Source organism: Ciconia boyciana, chromosome 13 (assembly GCF_034638445.1).
Source record: "Ciconia boyciana chromosome 13, ASM3463844v1, whole genome shotgun sequence".
Lineage (NCBI taxonomy): Eukaryota > Metazoa > Chordata > Aves > Ciconiiformes > Ciconiidae > Ciconia > Ciconia boyciana.
In genome coordinates, this window is record NC_132946.1 from 3,297,774 (window position 1) to 3,316,833 (window position 19,060).

The window sequence follows — 19,060 nt, forward strand, 5'->3', positions numbered from 1 at the left end:
AGCTGCCAGGACTGCTCAGCAAACATGCCTGCAAAGGGACAACATTTAGATTCATATTTTGAAACTGCTGTTTCTGCCGTTACAAACTGCATTTTCCATTTTAAATATTCACGGGCCAGTGTTTCCCCGTATTTCACAACATTTGCTTATCGCTTCTTGCATTCCAAGACTTCATCAATTGTCTCCTTTTTCGCTTTTTTAACAGACTCGGAGTTGGGGAAGGAGAGCAATTTAACCTGGAGCCGCTGAGCAGCTGCCAGATGTAGAGCACTTGCAGTCCTCGCACAAAGCAAAGACATCTGTTTGAAATATGTGAGCAGAGAGGCCATTAACCTGTTTGTACCCTCACAGAGATGCAGCAATGATCCTCTGCCTTTCCTAGAGTCTCTTCCGAATTACACTTAGGTGTAAGAGAATAGCCCTCTCCTAACACCTCGCCACCCCCACCGTTCTCAGTCTGTATTTTTCTGCTTACAGGCTGGTGCTTCCACAGTTGATTCAGGGTCATTGAGCCTAGTAGGTTCTTTTTTTGTTTTCTTTTGGGGCTTTTAGGACAAAGGGGAAGTGGAGTTTGAGCTTTTTGTTAGCCTCTTTGCAGGACAGCAGAGATTTCTCTCTTAGCATCAGTGTTCATGGCAAGATTTCACTCCAGGCTGGTATGGCAGAGCAGTTTAAGGCAGAACAGCAAGAAAGAACACATGGTGAAGCAGTGACCCATAATGCAATTAGCTGCCTTCCCCAGAAGCATTTTTCAATACCCTAGGGCACCCAGAATTTGCTGACTATTTGATTCGTGCTGCCCCAAATTCCTGACATTGCTTGAGCAAACCACAGGACCAGGAACTGAAAGATTCTGTCTTCTGATCCTTTTTATAAGGCTACTGCCTTTGTTTTCTTAGAGCAAATAAATTTCTTTCCCGCCTCTGTTTTCCTGGTCAGAGGAATGTAAGTTTAAATCTCAGCTCCCAGGGGAGAGGGATTTGTTAATTTTACAATATGCTATCCAAATGCTAAGAGTTTAACAAATAGTTGCTCCAAAATGAGCACCCGGGTATTATTTCATTTACGACGATTCAATTAGCAGCCACCTAAGGAATTCTGAAAAACTGCTGGGTGTGAATATACTGGCTCACAGAGATTTGTTGTTCTTAATCCAGATGCAACCCTTGGCAAGCAGAGATGTGCAAAGAAACCCCCACACCTAGTCCAGCCAAGGTGAAGGGCACTGCTCATCCAGTGCTTGGCTGGACGACAGCCTGTATCCATCACCTGAGAGAAGACAAATGCTACTGTCATCCAGTCTCCTGAGCTCCATCCATCACTGCTCAGCCAGGTTGGCTTTGTTTGTTTGTTTTGGGGGTTTTTTTGGTGTTGTTTTTTTTTTTTTTTTTTAAAAAGGTGGATGTTAAAACTCCCCTACCAAACTACCTGACAGCGAGAATTATCAGACATGGTACACCAAAGAAGCATTTTGACTTGATCCTAATGGAGCCCTGTGAATAGGTTTGGTCTGTGAATGGTTGGTCCTACGAGGCATCCCAAAAGCATCCTCTACCCTACCCAGCCCCGCTGAGCCCACTGGGAGGTTCTGCAGCGCACAGGCACCTCCGCACTGAGCACAGCCTCAAGGCCACCACCTCCCTCCTCCCCTGCCTTCAGCTTGACTGCCTTGGGAGAGGCTGTGTCTGATTTCCAGAAGAGGCTGGCTTGGATATTACCCAGCTAGGGAGGCAGAACTCAAAGCAACTATAAATGCATTTCTGAATCAAGGGAGGGAGGAGCAATTTTATCATTTCTTGGGAGTGATCTGGAAAACAGCATTCCCCACATCTGGGAACCAAAGTGCCTTAAAAAAGGCCCCAGAGCAGAGAACACGACTTATCTATGTGAAGGGCTATGTTAGTAGATAGCCCTCTCTTCTTGTTTTATCAAATATTACTGCCGAGCCATGGCTTGGCCGTCTGCAGGAAATAGGCACCAACTCATTTTATTACAGTCCTGTTCCTCCTGAGTCATGAAGCTTTGACTGAAAGACTCGCCGAGTTCAGTTTGTTTTCCTGTTTCTAACCGCTCTGTCAGTTCCAGGTCAGTCTGCAATGACTAACAGATCTGCCGCATCAGCTTCAGCACGGGGTTATCTCCAACCAGCCTTCAAACAAAGAGATGAGAGGCTTGTTGGAATACCCAGCGTTTAACAGGTCACTGCACAGACAAGTGTCTCAAGCTGGATGAGAGGGCGAGGGTTTGAACAAACATTACCCTGAAACAAGAACCAGCAGTAGCGCCTTTTGCTTTGTTCGCAGATTCTCTTTGCTTTGCTGTGTTTGTGTGCAGTTCTGTCCTGAAAAGTCTGTGTAACAGCCAGTTAACATCCATCACCTTCTGTTTATAGATGTGGTTTGCCCTTCAATTTGCCTTTAGACAAAAGCAGTTGTAATGGGACAGTGAAGTCATGTCATTTTAGGGAATGTGAACAGCTACATAGTTAGTGCCAAACACCCCATTCCTCTCTGTCCTACCTACTGGGTCCTAGCGTGACTTGCCATTTATTGCACTAAGCTACAGCTCTTCTATAGAGAGCACACGCGCCTCATGCCCTGTACAGGCATTTAGTGAACATACAGGAAGGGCTCGAGTTAGTCACTGGTCACTGTACTTGCAAATTAAAGCAGAATTCGGTAGAGAAGAAAAGATCCTGTGCTTTGCATACAGAGCTGCACAGAGATAGACTGGGGGGTGTAAAGAGAGATTTGGTACCAACCCTGCCCCGTACAGCTAAGCAGAAGCTGGGAGAGGTGCAGGGAAGGACCAAAGCACAACCAGCAAAGAGCACCCTGTTCCCTTCCCAGTTTGGTGCTGATCAGGATCGACCCTAGATCAGCGATAGCAGGTTAACTCCCATGCTGGGTGGGACCCTCACCCAGCTGCTACGCCAAGAAAGGCTGAGGAGACCTGGGTGAGGCTTGGCCTGCACCACTTACTAACACGATTACCAGTATCTCCCCTTCCCAGAGAAACTTTTTACCAATACCAGTCCTCTAACCTGCCATATTGTTTCCTCCCTGATTTCAGCAAGCTCTAGAAGAGGTTCTGCTGTCAGACCTCCATGCGCTTTTACTTGACCTTATCTAACAAGTCCATTCCCCAAGCTCAAGAGTGGGACACTGAAAAATGTTACTCACCAGGAAAGTTTCACCAGAGGAAAGGCATAGGGACTGCTAGGTTTCACAGAGGCTTTTATTGTCTCATTAAGTTCTCCTTAGTGAGAACTTCCTCACCTGCTGCAGCCTCCCTCCCATTCATTTGAACCTACCATCATGCTGCTGGTACTTTCAAGGCTGTTTTAGCTCCCACTCTTTCCTCCCTCTTTCCTCTTAACTATTCTGAGCCCAGTTTCTATTTCCATGCTCTCATCCAGGTCCCAAGGAGAAAATACCTTCTCCTCTTGAGCTACCGCTTGCCACATCCTCCTTGGCTGGTTTCCTCCCTGATATCTCTGCAGCTTCGCACATCTCCAGTTACCTGCTATACTCTCTCCTCCAAAGCAAGGCAGAGACAGCTCTTGTTGAGATCCCTGACCTACGTGCTTGCTAAAACAGTGTAGAACTGCCGGGCACAGGAATAATTCACGGCTGTCGAGGACCTACTGCATGCTGCAATTCACCCCAGGCTTTACCTCCTTGAGATTCTTGATAGGTCTTCATCTAAGATCCTGTCTTCGTTACAGAAGTAGCTGTGTCACGAGATTCAGTTACACTATGGTTGTCCCTCAGCATAATTAAAATACCACAGTTATTGTCTCTTGCACTAAAGATGCAAGAACATCTTACCATCCTGCTAGACCCTAGTCTGACCAAACCTGTAACGCTGATCCAGTGCCACGTAGGGCTGTGACTGAATCAGAGCAGGACACAACCAGGCCGTAATGGGATTCTGCCAGTTCTCTTTTCAGCATTCAGAGGTCTGTCATCCCTCACCTGAACTGGCCCCATGACATAATTCTTCCCATCTACACCGGCTAGTAAAGTATCACCATCCCTTGCTACCTTCCTTGGAGGGCAGCTCTGGACCACAGCTCTGGCCAGCGCAGTTTCTGCACTCAGAAGGCACAGCCTGTGACAAAACCTCTAACCAAAAATCACCTGCCAAGTCTTTCTGAGCTCTTCACCAAGATGTTTTGGTGATTCCGTATTTACCTTGCCCAACACCAAAGTATTAATGACCTCATCAGGCTGCTCACCCTGGTCTGCTAATTCATACCAAATACCGACTATCAAAACTTGCTTATTCTCTCAGCTGAGGCTCCCCCACGCACAGCCTGAACCCCGCACGCCCCAATGGCTCTGCCCGTCCCAGCCCGCTGTTTGTATGAGTGGGGCTGTCGGATCGGCCCCTCCGCGGGACCAATGAGGGCCTCACGCCAGCGGGGCAGCGGGTTCAGCGCCTTTCTCAATTACTGCAAATACTGGGGGGTTCAGGCTGTTCCACCCATCCCATCGCCTCTGAAAGAGCCTTGAGAGCAAAGCTGCGTCAGAGGGGGGCACAGCTGCCAAAAGAGTCGTTCAACCTCTTTGGATTCTTTGCATGCCTTTGGAAAAAATGTTTCCCTTTTTTTTTTTTTTCCATTCAAGCTTTTCTAGATAAGCGCATGACAAACACAAGTATCAGAGAGAATGAACATCCTGCCTCCTAGTTGGGAATGAGGGACTATCACAATTATCACTGTGATAATGAGATAGTCTGAACACGAGGGAACTCGATACAATGGGAGATTTATCTTGGAACCAGTCCCTTGGCAGCCTGACCCCGTATTGATGTCAGCACGGCTTCTCGTTGCACAAAGGCTAGGGATCAGACCCGGCATGACAGACCCATCTCTATCATCTCAAGTGCATCCTGTAACACAGCAATAGCTGTTACCGTCGATAAAAAATTCGCTTCCCCCTCTTTTCTCCCAACAGTATTTTGGCAAGTGTTCTCAGGGATGGCTGTCTGAAAGCTTTCTCAGCCCCTTCCCCGTCATGCAGGGAGACATTCAGCTTTGTAGAGACATGCTATTTTGCTTAGGCGTAATAACATGCCGCTTAGAGTGGAAGCAACTTCTGGGAGGGATATTGCAAGAGAGAGAAAGACCAGCTTGGTTTCAGGTCTGGAGTTGAACGGGGTTAGCTAATGAAACAGAGCTGCTGCGCGAAAGGCATGCTGGGCTTGGCTGGGATGCCAGGGAGGAGATGGTGCTCCGTAGGTTAGTTACCTACTGGTATTCCAGTGGTAATTCCTTAGATCATCCAGACACTCTGCTTCATTTAAACCGTGTTGTCCCATGGGAATCCTGTACCCACCTTGAATGTCCAAATGACCCAGAAAATTGCTTTCTTTCCTACCGCAAACCAGGTCAGTACTTCAAGTCCTGACCTTCAAGGGTGCTGGGGTGAGGAGAGAGGCATGACAGGAGTCTGAGGCCTTGGTCCAACCCTCGCAGAATCTCTTGTCACAAGGAATTACGTGGGCTCTGCAAACAGATAAGGAAAACCAGAAAGAGCAAACGCTGGTCTGCACAACCTTGACACTGCAATCGATGCTGTAGTTTACCACCAGGAGCAAGTAAATAGCCCCGGAGTTGCATGCTGCATAGCAAACATTGCAGTTTTATCTGGATGACAGGCAGCAATTTGTGGCAAAGGGTAAATCTCTCTGTTCACTCATGCTTGACATATGGATGGTCTTGTTACATTCCCTGTTCTCAGCGGGTTTATGCATGAATTTAAGGTTAAGTACATGTATGCCTGTAGGATCACGACCTTCATTTAATATTGCATGGCCCAGCAGACCCATAAGTAATCCCCAACATGTTCAAGTGACAGCACTCACTCGGTAATGTCATCCACGCAGAATAGTGAGGTACGTGTAAATTCATATGTTCAGGCCGGGAGTCAGAGATTTTCCAGCCATCAGAGCAATGAGGCTCCAAGGCAGGTTTCTGGCAGGATGAACGGGACAAACGGTAGTTTGGGCTGTTTTACAGGCAGATTGGGCAGGCCAGGAGAGGGAGGTGCGATACAGTCACCTGCTCGTTCAGCTGCCTCGGATGGGCTGGGAATGACAGCACCTCAACACTGCTGTTCCCTTTTACGTGACCAACATTTTCTACTTATGAAAATTAAAGCGGTTCAGAGGCTGATCAAGCCTGGGAAGAGAACCCCCACCATCTTCATCCTGAGCAGTTTGCAAATGGGAAACTTGAGCAGACCCAGCTCAGCCAGCCAGCTCTTCTTTCTTCTCCAAACCACCAGTTTTCAAATGTACCAAAAGGTCTGAAATCCACCGATAAGCCAGAACTGCAGTCGAGCAATCAGGTCCACATGGACAGAGTGCCCCAGGCAAGTCCTCACACCCAGCTTGAGTTCTGTCTACTTCAGTCCTGAGAGTTGCTGCTAATGCCAGTGGTTTGTTTCCAAATTCTGGGCATTTCATCTTTTTATCTAGTTGTTCTAGTACCAAAGATGAGCACGCTCAGTCAGGTTCGATCACCAAGTGTTTTATCACACAGGCAACACAACAGGCTGGGTACATTTTAAATAAGTTTAATGGGGTTTAATATTCATTCACCAACAGTAGAAAATGTCAGATCTCTGCTGTTTAAGGGCCAGAAACACATCACACACACACAGAGACAAGCTTTGCTCAGAAATAGTTATGCTGTACATCAAACCTGAGTAACTGGAGCACAACCAATAATTTGTCCTGCCACACATCTGGGGAGAGAAAAGATGAGTGTCTCACTGGGTAGTCCAGACCCTACAAAAATACATATAGCCATTTCATTTAACCCTATTTCTTTAAAAGACGCATTTGTGAGAGCGCCTGCAGATGGATCTCACTGCACATTCAAGCTGCTTTTTTAAAAATTATTTTCTCCTTACACTTTAGCAGCCCATGCACCAGACTGGAATGATACATGGGAAAGGATCTTTGTATTTTCTTTACTGATGTAATTACGAGGGACTTATAGAATAGCTCTCCCCTCCCTCCTCTTCTCCTCTGGACAGCCGAAACGCCAGTGCAGCCGTACACCTCTGGCACAGCCGTACACCTCTGGCACAGCCGTACACCTCCAGCGCAGCCGTACACCTCTGGCACAGCCGTACACCTCCGGTGCAGCTGCACCCGATTTTGCCCCCTGGTGGAACCCCAGCAAAGATGAGTTGCCAGGAAAGTCTGGCAAGGGCAGGGAACAAACTCTCCCCTCGGCTCGCCATGTGCAAATGCACTGCGGGCAGGTGAACCCAACGGAGATGCAAACAGGACTTGTCCCCGACTGCCTCCCCCGGGCGTGTACGGGGTGACCCTGGGCTGGGCTGGGCGGCAGCGTGGAGAGCACCTGAGAGCTCCCTCCTTGGGAGCCCCAGAGGAGAGGAAAGTAGGAGCTCTGCCAGCAGAGTCACAAACTTGGCAAATTTTATAAAGGGTTGCCTGTTAAAAACTGGAAGCTGTAACAGATCAGCAGCGCCGAGGCAACCAAGTCTGACAACTGGTAGCCACCACCCAGGTTGCCCTCTCAGCACATCCAGCCAGGGAGATATTTTGCCAGGTATGATGGACCATTGGGGATGGAAAAGGTACAGGGAAACAAGGCAGCCAAGGAAGCGGCACAAGGAGCAAAACGTACTTTGACTTTCCCACCCTGCTGCAGCTCCAGAGAGTTGTTTAATTTCCGTAGTATATTAAGTCACAGTAGGTTTGAGATACCTCCAAAGCATCAAATCACACTTTGTTAGCGTGCACAGCCCTTCGCAGCCCCCAGTCCTGCGGTTATAGCTCTGAAATGAGGGGAAACTGCAGAGACGAGAACTGCCCTCCCCAACGGTGCCGGCAGTGCAGCACACCAGCGCCCGCTCAGACCCTCGGGACCTCCGCTTCCGAAGCAGACCTGGACTTTCGCCTGCTGGTCAGGCTGCCCAGGACCGACTCCTCGCTGAAGGCCCCTTCGAAAGTCGACAGGATGGACTGGCGAAATTTCTCCTTGAAATCCGGCCCCACAAATACGTAGAGGATGGGGTTGATGCAGCTGTTGAAGAAAGCAAGGCTGGAAACCAAGGGGATCCCTATGTAAAGGGCCATTTTCATCTCATGACTGGAAGAGTTTTTGGATATTTCCAGCAAGGAGAAGACGTGATAGGGGAAATAGCAGAGGAAAAACGAGACTGTGACAGCAATGATAATTCTGTAGGGCTTCGCAGAGTTGGCTAACTGCCTTCTTTTCAGTTTGACAGCGACGATGCTGTAGCAGATGAGAATCACCGTGAAAGGGATGAGGAACCCACATAAGAATCGCGTTATGATCATCGCTTTATGCCGCATCCTCCACAGCCTCCGCGTTGCCTCCGATGTGTAGTCATCAGACAGTGCAAAATTATTATAGCAGCTGGTGACGTTCCTGGAATTGACCACAGTGTCCCGAAAGACGAGGTACGGGGAGCTGAGGAGGAGAGCCAGGACCCACGTCCCCAGTGCGATCCTGGCCGCCAGCTCCGGACTCCTGCGGTTGTGAGACCAGACGGGAAAGGCCACAGAAACGCAGCGGTCCATGCTGATGACCGTCAGGAGGAAGACGCTGGCGAACATGTTGAGGAACGCGATGGTGCTGTTCAGCTTGCACAGGAGCTTCCCAAACGGCCAGTGGAAGCCCAGGGCGGTGTAGGCGATGCTGAGGGGCAGGAAAAAGGTGAAGATGAAGTCAGCAATGGCCAGGTTGAGGAACCAGACAGAGTTCACCGTCTTCTTCATCTTGAAGCCTGCAATCCAGATGACGAGGCCGTTCCCTGTCACCCCCAGCAAACAGGCGATGCTGTACACCACCATGGAGAGGACGTGCATGCTCTTCTGGAGGCCAGAGTAGTAGTCATGGGCAGTGGCGTTCTCAGACTGCACGGTGGGGGAACTGGCAGAGAAGGGTGAAGGGGAAGAAGAGACGCTCTCCATCACCAGCAAGCCAGAGTCCTGAAATCATAACAGCACGCACCGCTGTTATCTGCGGCTCCTATGGCTCAAGAGAGGTGGAAATCTTTGCTAGCAGCTGTACGCAAAATGTATATGCACAGCCAGATTATATAGTTTAATCTATAATTAACATTAAGTCCTTCTCTATAGCATCTGCATGTCACAGAAACCACCGTGACCAGAGAAACCAACCCAGGTTTTGCTGTTGGTGTCGGCGCTGTCAGAACAACACCTCCATAAACGGCTGACGACATGGGCCGGTGGCACAACCATGGAAACCCAAATCCCACGGCTGTGACGGGTCCTCTTCGGATCACCGACGGCAAATTAAGATAGCAAAAACCATCTAGACTGATAAAGTTCGAAGGCTGTTCAACAAGCACCTTCTAGGGAGGTGCATTCTAGTAGGCGAAACGGCACCCGAGGTGTATTCTGGTGGAACCGTCAGCCCTTTACCACCTCCCGGCGAGCCCACGGCCCTCCTCGCCCACCCTGCTCCCCCCAGCACCCCGCCTCGGCACGTCCCGGCAGGACTCACCGCCGCGCCGCGCTCCTTCGCCGCTCTGCCCGCAGCGGGTGGTCTCGCCTCCTGGCTGACTCCCCTTTGAGACGCTGCTCCTCTCCGGAGCGTGACTCAGGCTGCCTCGTTCCGTTTTCCCATGGCTTGGGATCACGAGGAATTTAGTAGGATCCCTTATTCCCTAATCTTGTTCCTCAATTTGTGGTGCATTGATTTAACCCCTGGAGTCCCGGTGGCCGCAGGCTCCCTCGGGCCGCTTGGCCAAGCCCATCCGCTAACTTGAAGCACGAAGACAACACGGCCTCTCTCCTGCCTGCGCCACTTGCCCCCCGAGGCAGCCTCCTTCCTCCGAGCACCCGGACACCCCACCGGGCACCGGGGCTGCCCTGCCGTGGCGGGGGATGGGGCAGGCTCTGCTCCCCACGGCAGCGGTGCCACGCCAGTGCTGCCAGGCCATGCCACGGCCTGGACACGCCTGCTCGCCTTGAGATGTGGCTTCGGCCAGCAGCCCGGAGCGGGAGCCTCAGGGGAGGCTGGCAGCGCTCCCTGCCCGGCGGGGGTGCAGGGTGGCGGGGGCGGAGGCGAGAGGCATCGCCTGGATGGCGGGCGCTGGGAACAGCCCAGGGCCGGGGGAGAGGCCCCGCCGGGGCGCACGGCAGGTGGGGCCGGGGCTGCAGGGTGACGGCAGTGGCGTGACCGCAGCGGGGTGGGTGACGGAGGGGTGACGGCAGAGGGGTGACAGTAGAGGGGTGACGGCAGTGGGGTGATGGCAGCGGAGGGGTGACGGCAGAGGGGTGATGGCAGCAGAGGGGTGATGGCAGCAGAGGGGTGACGGCAGAGCGGTGATGGTAGAGGGGTGACGGCAGAGGGGTGACGACAGCGGAGGGGTGACGGCAGAGGGGTGACGGCAGAGGGGTGATGGCAGCGGAGGGGTGATGGCAGAGGGGAAACGGCAGAGGGGTGATGGCAGTGGAGGGGTGACGGCAGCGGACGGGTGACAGCAGCGGAGGGGTGATGGCAGCGGAGGGGTGATGGCAGCAGAGGGGTGACGGCAGCAGAGGGGTGACGGCAGAGCGGTGACGGTAGAGGGTGATGGCAGAGGGGTGACAACAGTGGAGGGGTGACAGCAGAGGGGTGACGGCAGCAGAGGGGTGACGGCAGAACGGTGACGGTAGAGGGGTGATGGCAGAGGGGTGACACCAGTGGAGGGGTGACGGCAGAGGGGTGACGGCAGCAGAGGGTGACGGCAGAGCGGTGACGGTAGAGGGGTGATGGCAGAGGGTGACAACAGTGGAGGGGTGACGGCAGAGGGGTGGCGGCAGCAGAGGGGTGATGGCAGAGCGGTGACGGTAGAGGGGTGATGGCAGAGGGGTGACAACAGTGGAGGGGTGACGGCAGAGGGTGACAGCAGCGGAGGGTGACGGCAGAGGGGTGATGGCAGCGGAGGGGTGATGGCAGAGGGGAAACGGCAGAGGGGTGATGGCAGTGGAGGGGTGATGGCAGCGGAGGGGTGACAGCAGCGGAGGGGTGATGGCAGCGGAGGGGTGATGGCAGAGGGGTGACGGCAGAGCGGTGACGGTAGAGGGGTGATGGCAGAGGGGTGACAACAGTGGAGGGGTGACGGCAGAGGGGTGACAGCAGCGGAGGGGTGACGGCAGAGGGGTGACGGCAGCAGAGGGTGATGGCAGAGGGGAAACGGCAGAGGGGTGATGGCAGTGGAGGGGTGACGGCAGCGGAGGGGTGACAGCAGCGGAGGGGTGATGGCAGCGGAGGGGTGATGGCAGCGGAGGGGTGACGGCAGAGCGGTGACGGTAGAGGGGTGATGGCAGAGGGGTGACAACAGTGGAGGGGTGACGGCAGAGGGTGACGGCAGCAGAGGGGTGACGGCAGAGCGGTGACGGTAGAGGGGTGATGGCAGAGGGGTGACAACAGTGGAGGGGTGACGGCAGAGGGGTGACGGCAGCGGAGGGGTGACGGCAGCAGAGGGGTGACGGCGGCAGAGCGGTGACGGTAGAGGGGTGATGGCAGAGGGGTGACGACAGTGGAGGGGTGACGGCAGAGGGGTGACGGCAGCGGAGCCCCCGCCCGCCACCCGCCCCGGCCAAGGTCACCCGCGCCCCGGCCGCCACGTGCTGGTAGCGCCGCCAGCCCCGCCTCGGCGCGGGCCAATAGGACGCGGGAAGGTAGAAGGACGCGGCGCTGATTGGCCCAGATACTTCCGGAGCGTGTTGCCCACCGCCGGCCTACCGGGGTGGAGCGAGGCGTTGATTGGCCGAGGAGCGGAGGGGCGTGTCTGAGCGGTCTATGCTAGGCGCGCGGGCTCCCGCGCGGTGGCGGAGCGGGACCGGGCTTCGGTGCGGCGGGCGGGTAGGGACCGGGGACCGGGACCGCGGCTGCGGGGCGGGGAAGGGCCGTGCAGGGGCAGGGCACGCCGCTGCGGGTGAGAGGCGGGCAGGCAGCGCTGTTCCCCACCCCCGGTGTCAGGGCAAGGGGAGGGCGTCAGCGGGAGCCTCTCGGGGATGCGGGAGGTGATGGAGCCCGGATACGGGGCTGCAGAGCCAGGTGGGGATGGAGCATCAGGGCCGAGGTTCACCCCTGCAGCAGGTGAACTGCCAGGGCCGGACCGGTGCCCCGCCACGAGGGTGGAAACAGGGGTCTCACCCTGGGTGGGGAACGGGGAGCTCCGTCCCCCCCCCGGGGCCTTCTGCAGGTCTGCCAAAAGCCATGGGTGCGAGTGCCGCTGCAGCCTGTGCTGGAGGGACACGCTGGACCCAGCCATCCCCCTCGAAGCCAGAGCGCTGCGCCCTGCCCTTTCCCTCGCAGCCCTTTCCCCATCCCAGCCCAGCTTTTCCGACAGTGGGGATTCCCTCCCTGCCAACAAGGCCCTGTGCTCGGGGAGGAGGGCGGCCGGGCATCCCTGCCCAGTGAACGGACTTCAGCAGCCTGGCACAAGCAAACAAAGTGCGATTGCTTAATAACCTGCTCACGGCCCTTCGCTGGCCTTGCAGGGTTAATGGGTAAAAAGATGCATTGTTTTCAGCCAAGGCAGAAGCTGGGCTTTCACGCCCACAGCGGTGGCACCGACGGGGCCGGAGGGCTGCTGCCAGGCCTGGGCGTCACGCGTGCCATGGAGTCAAGCTGAGGCAGAGCTGCTGCCTCTCGGGGCCCAGCTCCATGAGTCGGGCTTGCTTCAGTTGGGGTTTGGGGCAGGACTCAGACCTGCTGGGGGTTTGCCCTCATGGCTACGCACAAGGGAAAGCAGCCAGGAGGTTTAAGCGTGCTAGGGAATGCAACGCACGTTAAAATTGAGGTCTGTGGGTATGAGGACTTCACTGCCCTTGAAATTAAAGAGCAATTTTAATAAGATACCCTTGCGTCCATGAGGGCATTTGCTAGCGTTTCCCAGAAGACCTAAGACTCACGGAGATACAGGAGCAAGAGGGAAAGGCATTGCTCGTGTTGCTGATCCGGTTTGGTCCATGCGTGGGTTCACCATGTCCCGAAGTGTCTGGCCAGGTGCTGCAGAGCTGGGTGGTGGGAACCCAGGCAGGGTGGTGATGAGAGAGTATCAATCAGAATTGATCAAAGCGCTATAATTAATGAACTGGTCTTAAATCAGTGGGGGGGCCCTGAGAGTTGTTGGTGTTTTCCTCACCCAGTGGGCCCCAGCCCATGGCTGGTCCCTCTCTGTTTCCAGGGAAGACATGAGATAGGAGCAGGCAGGACGCAGGGACGTGGCACAGAGGCACCCAGCCCCGCAGCCATCCCAGCCCATCCCACAAACTCCCCTCTCCGCCGGCAGGTGACCTTGGACCCAGCAGGAGGATGGCAAACTCAACGCAGGGCGACGGGGGCCTCCCCAGCGCGGAGCTCTGGGCCTCCCATAACAGGATGGTCATGGAGCCGCTCGACAGCAACGACCCAGAGGTGAGAGCCCCTTCCCGGCCCCTGCCCAGCAGCCGCTTCGTTCATCCCCCAGACAGCCGTGGGGATGCTGACCTCCTTGAGCCAGGGATGTGGCAGGGAAATGGTCCAAGGCTGAGCTGGTGGGACCCATCCATCCTCCATGCCCCCTCTGCCTGCAGTGAGAGGGGGAGGGAGGGCATCCTCTGACCATCTGTAGATAACACGGTCGTAACTTGGCATCTATTGCTCATAGCCCTCTGCTTGAAGCTCTGACGTCCACACCAGAGCAGCTGGCCCACCAGGCCATGTGGCATTTGCCCTTGCTTGACTCTCTAGCCCAAATGACAGCTGAATTATCTGGCAGCTTCCTGGCAGGTAGAAACCCAAAATGTGGCCTGTGACCAGACATATGAACTGTTTGGGATCGGCTGTACCAAGAAGGGATCTCATCTCCCTTCTCCAGCACCTTTCCAGGCCCCTCTCCATCGCCCCTGTCCCCTCTGAGGGTGCATCCCCCACTGCAGAGCATCCACATCTCCATGCAGAGCTGGCGTGGGTGAAGCTGTTTCTCTCCCCTCCCAAAGGTGCACAGCATCATCAAGAAGGAGAAGCAACGGCAGAGGCTGGGGCTGGAGTTAATCGCATCGGAGAACTTTGCAAGCCGAGCGGTCCTGGAGGCCCTGGGATCCTGCATGAACAACAAATACTCGGAGGGTTACCCAGGACAGAGGTACGGGGGCTGGGGCTGAGCCCCACGCAACCCAAACCCTCGCAGGGAGAGGAGAGGAACCACCCATGCTGCCAGACCTCACCTCTGCAGAGGAAGCGATGACCTGGCGCTGGCAGCCAAGCTCCTCCAGGGCAGAATCTGACCCTCTTGGCTTCTGTCCTTGGCCACTCATGGGACAATCTCAGCAGGGTCACGTCTGCTGCAGCTGCTGTCCCAGGGGCTGCCACAACCATGGCATCACCGGGTTCTCCACAGCTTGGTCACAGGGTTTGGTTTAACCCCTGCTCTGCCCTTTACTGGCAGGTACTACGGTGGGACAGAGTTCGTAGATGAGCTGGAAAGGCTGTGCCAGAAGCGAGCCCTGCAGGCGTACCGGCTCGACCCCCAGAAGTGGGGCGTCAACGTCCAGCCCTACTCAGGTAACGGGGTGCTCAGGAGAGCCAGACCAGCTGCACCGGCCTCCACACACCCCGGGATCTGTAACCGGCCCGGTGTGCTCTCGCTGCAGGGTCACCCGCTAACTTTGCGGTGTACACGGCCCTGGTGGAGCCCCACGGCAGGATCATGGGGCTGGACCTGCCTGATGGGGGTCACCTCACCCATGGGTTCATGACGGACAAGAAGAAGATTTCTGCCACCTCTGTCTTCTTCGAGTCCATGCCCTACAAGGTACAGAGCGCTGCTCCAGCCGGAGCCAGGATGCGGTCGTCATAACTGTTGGTGCCTCTTAAAAGTACCGGTGTCAGGCTCCCGGCACCCTCTCCTGCAGGACAGCGCTGCAGCTGATCTTCACCCATACCGAGGTGGCTGAACCCTCCTCTTCCTCTCCCAGGTCAATCCCAAGACCGGTTACATCGACTATGACCGGCTGGAGGAGAATGCTCGCCTCTTCCACCCCAAGCTGATCATAGCAGGTAAGGATCAAACCCTTACCGACCTCCCTGGTGACACACGCTGGGTGGGGGTGGCTCCCTGAAGCCAGTAGCACCCCGGTAAGCCCACGGATGCTGCAGTGCCAGGAGACCTCCAACACATCCGCACTGGCAGGAGCTTGTGTGCTGGACACAGGGCTGCCCCAGGGTCCTCGAGCATCTGCTCCTGTCCCCTGCAGGTGTCAGCTGCTACTCGCGCAACCTGGACTATGCCTGCATGCGGAAGATCGCCGACGCCAACGGTGCCTACCTCATGGCCGACATGGCCCACATCAGTGGGCTGGTGGCTGCCGGCGTGGTGCCCTCCCCCTTCGACCACTGCGACGTTGTCTCCACCACCACCCACAAGACCTTGCGGGGCTGCAGGGCCGGCATGATCTTCTACCGCAAAGGTGCCAGGGAGCCGGGAGAAACGCTCCCCCCAGCCCGGGGGGGCTGCAAGTTAAAGCTCCTTCCTGCTCTAGCTGGGAAGGAGGGAGGGCAGGAAGGTCTGGGGCCTCCTGGGAGCATCTGGGGAGCTTCCCAGGGCCAACCGTGGCCCAGATTTGAAGAGGAACAATGATCATCCCTGCCCTGAGAGGCCAGGGGGTGAAAGCAGCTCGTGGGAGAAGGGCGGCCGCGCTGCCTCGTGAGCGACCCTGCCCTCCCCTCCCGCAGGCACCCGCAGTGTGGACCCCAAGACGGGCAAGGAAACACTCTACAACCTGGAGAGCCTCATCAACCAGGCGGTCTTCCCCGGCCTGCAGGGAGGCCCACACAACCACGCCATCGCAGGTACGCATCCGGGCTGGCCGCGAGCTCCGGGAGGGCAAAGGGAGATGACAAAGGTGTCCTGGCCGGGCTCTGGCCCCCAGCAGCGGTGAAGGGGGCTCCAGCTGCCCCGAGGGGCTTGCAGCCTGGAGAGGATGCGGCAAGGAGCAGCCAGCTCGGTCCAGCATTGCCCGAGGAGCGACCAGGCTTGTCCCATCCTGCTTTTTGACTCACGGCAACGCCGCCAACCTGGTTAGGGGAAGGGACTGTCCATCAGTTTGCTCACCTTCCAGGATGACTTCTGCTGGCGGTGCCACACATTCCCCGCCGGCTCTCCCAGTGGGAGCCCCCAAAAACTCACGGTCTGCCTTCCTCCCCAGGGATCGCCGTGGCGCTGCGGCAGGCCATGACGCCCGAGTTCAAGGCCTACCAGCAGCAGGTGGTCGCGAACTGCAAGGCGCTCTCGGCGGCACTGATGGAGCTGGGCTACGACATCGTCACGGGTGAGGACAGGTCTCGGCAGCGGGATGGGGCTGACCCCTGCGTGTGGCCCAGGTCCGAGCCAGGCCACGAGGGCAGCGCGTGCACGGACACGACAGGCAGAGCTCTGCTGTCGCAATTCCTCAGGACATTCGCAAAACTGTTTCAAAGCAGCCCCCATTCTGTCCCCAAAACCAGGGGCAGGCCCCGGTGCAATCCTAAGCCTTTTTTGCTGAAGTCTCACGCAGGAGCAGCATTTACCCTGATCCCACGTCCCCGACCGAACCCCTCTCTTTGCAGGGGGCTCCGACAACCACCTGATTCTGCTGGACCTGCGCAGCAGAGGCACGGATGGCGGCCGGGCCGAGCGGGTGCTGGAGATGTGTTCCATCGCCTGCAACAAGAACACGTGCCCTGGTGAGGGATCCCACAAGCTCTGCCGTGTCCTGCCCCGCATGCTGGGGATCTCCCGTGGCCCGTGCAGAGCTTCCCACAGGGCTCCCGGTCCACCCTGGGCACTGGGAACCAGGCTGAAATCCCACACGTGGCAGTTTTGGTACTGGGTTTGGTCACGTGTGACTTGTTCTGGTGCAGGCGATGTCAGCGCCCTGCGCCCCAGCGGCCTGCGGTTTGGGACGCCGGCTCTCACCTCCCGCGGCTTCCGGCAGGATGACTTCCGCATGGTGGCTCAGTACATCCACAGAGGTGAGGCCGGGGCCAGGCTCACAGGCGGGAGCGTGCGGGGCCGAGTCTCAGCTCCAGCAGCAGCCCGGGGCCAGGGCAGCTCCTCCAGGCGAGGAGGCACAAGCTGGGCAGCTTCCCCAGCAGCTGGCGAGGGAGCGCACACACAACTGAGGAGTAACTGTCCCACCTCCACATCTGGATGTGGGAGAGGACATCTGGCCACAGCTGGGACCGGCCAAACCCTCCCCACTGCACAGGCAGCGGGCCGAAAGCCTGGATTAAAACTGTACCTTTTGCAGTCTTGTTCCAGTTGTCCTCAGGGGTCCCACGCTGGTTTCCTGGGGCAGCAAGTCCTTCGCAGCCCTGCTCCTTCCCTCCCATGCGTCTCGGGGAGCAGCCCCAGCGCTGCTGTGGGGTGTGCAGGGCTAAGCCTACACCCCAGCCTCGCAGGTTCCCTGCAGCAGGGCTGGGAGAGGTGCGGGATGCGGCAGCTGCCCGCTGTGGGCGCAGACAGAGGCGTTGCAGCCGCGAGGGCTGACCGACGCGTCTCCCATCCTGGCAGGGATCGAGCTGACGCTGCGCGTGCAGAAGGACATGAGCCCCAAGGCCACGCTGAAGGAATTCAAGGAGAAACTGGAGGAGGAGAAATACCGGGGGGAGCTGAAGGCACTGAAGGAAGAGGTGGAGACCTTCGCAGCGACCTTCCCGCTCCCAGGGCTGCCTGTCCTGTAAGGGGAGGCACCCGTGCCCGCTCCCGGAGCCATGGAAGTACCCGGGACCGCGGCACACTCGCACCCCTAGCCCGAGACCAACGCCCCAGTGCCTTCTCCCAGCACCTCCCTGCTGGCACTGGCTGTGGTGCAGCAGCAGCTCCTTGTTCGGCTCTTACTCACCTTTCCCCTCCCATTTGGGGCACCAGACCCCCCTGAGCATGCCCCTGCCACGGGGAAACCAGCTCTTTCACCGCTCAGTGTTACAATTGGGACCGAGCACCAAGCAACTCAGCCTCACAGCCAGGCCTGGGTTTGATCCAGCTCTCGCTGGCTGTGGGAGCGGCAGACGAGGTTTAGGCAGGCCTGCCCGCGTTCACCCAGACACCCCTGCCCACAGCGGCCAGGAAGGACACGGGGATCCAGCCTCTGCGGGAGCCACCCGCCCGCAGCCAGGCGCTGTGCTCAGCTGCACAAGAGACTTCACAGCCGCTAACAACCCCCCCTGGTTTCTGCCTCGAGGATTCCCCTTCCTGCACACAAGCCCACTCTCCTCTTGTGCCTTCCAGCCTCGGCAGGCTTTGAGAAGGCCAAGCCTTGTCCCAAACCCACCGAGAACAGCCTTCCCGGGATCGCCATCCCATCCTAGTCAGCGTCTCCGGTATTTTCTGAGACCTCTGAGCACAAAGCTTAGGTAGAACCATTTTTTAATAAGCACGGTAAAATTAAGAATTTAACCACAATGTATGACAAGAATTATAAGCTTTAAAAAATACAACCAATTTTTTTTTTTTGTATTTCAAAAATATCTGAACCCAAATAAATAATTTTTTTTTTTTAAAAGTACATTTCTCAGACTAGTCATTTGGTGTTAACATCTGTTAAACTCTTGTGCAGTAACACTTACAGCACGACACTAAGACATGCTTCTTGGATTTCTCCCGGTCACACTCGCTCTAACTACTGACGCAAGCATTCGGCACGCACAGGCACACACACGTAACTCAACATGCAGTAATAGGATACAGTGCTTTAAAATAAGATGAGAATTCATCACAGCCTCCTTGCAGCCCTCAGAGGCAGCTCTTAGCCCAGCCCCATCCCCGTGCCAGCAGCGAAGTGGCCAGCAGGACTGGGTACCCTGTGTTTCTGCCTTCCAGTTAAAACACGTCTCGGGGACCAGCGTGCGGTGGGTTTGTGACCCCTGCAATAGGGGGGTACGGTCTGTTGCTCTGACGTTGTGCCACCGGGGCACTGCGCGGAGCAGGCACCTTCCCTCAGCCTGGGCAGCTCGCTGAATTTCCCATCGCACCTTATTACGGGAGCCTTTTCAAAGCGCTGCTACAAG

The 19,060-nt window shown here is 56.3% G+C and overlaps 2 protein-coding genes across 3 annotated transcripts; one reads left to right on the forward strand and one right to left on the reverse strand.

Annotated features, from left to right (window-relative positions):
- Positions 1-6,637: 6,637 nt before the first annotated feature.
- On the reverse strand, positions 6,638-9,787 carry LOC140659261 (chemerin-like receptor 1). Of its 2 annotated transcripts, XM_072878691.1 has the most exons (2): positions 9,539-9,787; positions 6,638-8,941 (listed from the first exon to the last, which is right to left on the reverse strand). In XM_072878691.1, the coding sequence occupies exon 2, from the start codon at positions 8,875-8,877 to the stop codon at positions 7,897-7,899; it is 981 nt and encodes a 326-aa protein (XP_072734792.1). In that variant the 5' UTR covers positions 8,878-8,941; positions 9,539-9,787; the 3' UTR covers positions 6,638-7,896. The 2 variants fall into 2 exon arrangements, with proteins under 2 accessions (XP_072734792.1, XP_072734791.1); XM_072878690.1 differs by lacking the exon at positions 9,539-9,787 and having other exon boundaries at positions 6,638-9,035.
- A 2,055-nt stretch (positions 9,788-11,842) lies between these two features.
- Positions 11,843-18,524, forward strand: SHMT1 (serine hydroxymethyltransferase 1). Its single transcript, XM_072878689.1, has 12 exons — positions 11,843-11,887; positions 13,323-13,447; positions 14,011-14,156; positions 14,460-14,575; positions 14,665-14,825; positions 14,989-15,070; positions 15,268-15,480; positions 15,746-15,862; positions 16,219-16,341; positions 16,619-16,735; positions 16,913-17,023; positions 17,565-18,524. Exons 2-12 carry the CDS (start codon positions 13,346-13,348, stop codon positions 17,732-17,734), a joined length of 1,458 nt encoding a protein of 485 aa, XP_072734790.1. The 5' UTR covers positions 11,843-11,887; positions 13,323-13,345; the 3' UTR covers positions 17,735-18,524.
- Positions 18,525-19,060: the final 536 nt, after the last annotated feature.

Coding starts and splice junctions, on each gene's coding strand:
- LOC140659261 (XM_072878690.1), bottom strand. CDS start 8,982: ATGGAGAGCGTCTCTTCTTCCCCTTCACCCTTCTCTGCCAGTTCCCCC.
- SHMT1 (XM_072878689.1), top strand. CDS start 13,346: ATGGCAAACTCAACGCAGGGCGACGGGGGCCTCCCCAGCGCGGAGCTC. Junction 13,448..14,010: donor TCGACAGCAACGACCCAGAG/GTGAGAGCCCCT, acceptor CCCCTCCCAAAG/GTGCACAGCATCATCAAGAA. Junction 16,736..16,912: donor CAACAAGAACACGTGCCCTG/GTGAGGGATCCC, acceptor GTTCTGGTGCAG/GCGATGTCAGCGCCCTGCGC.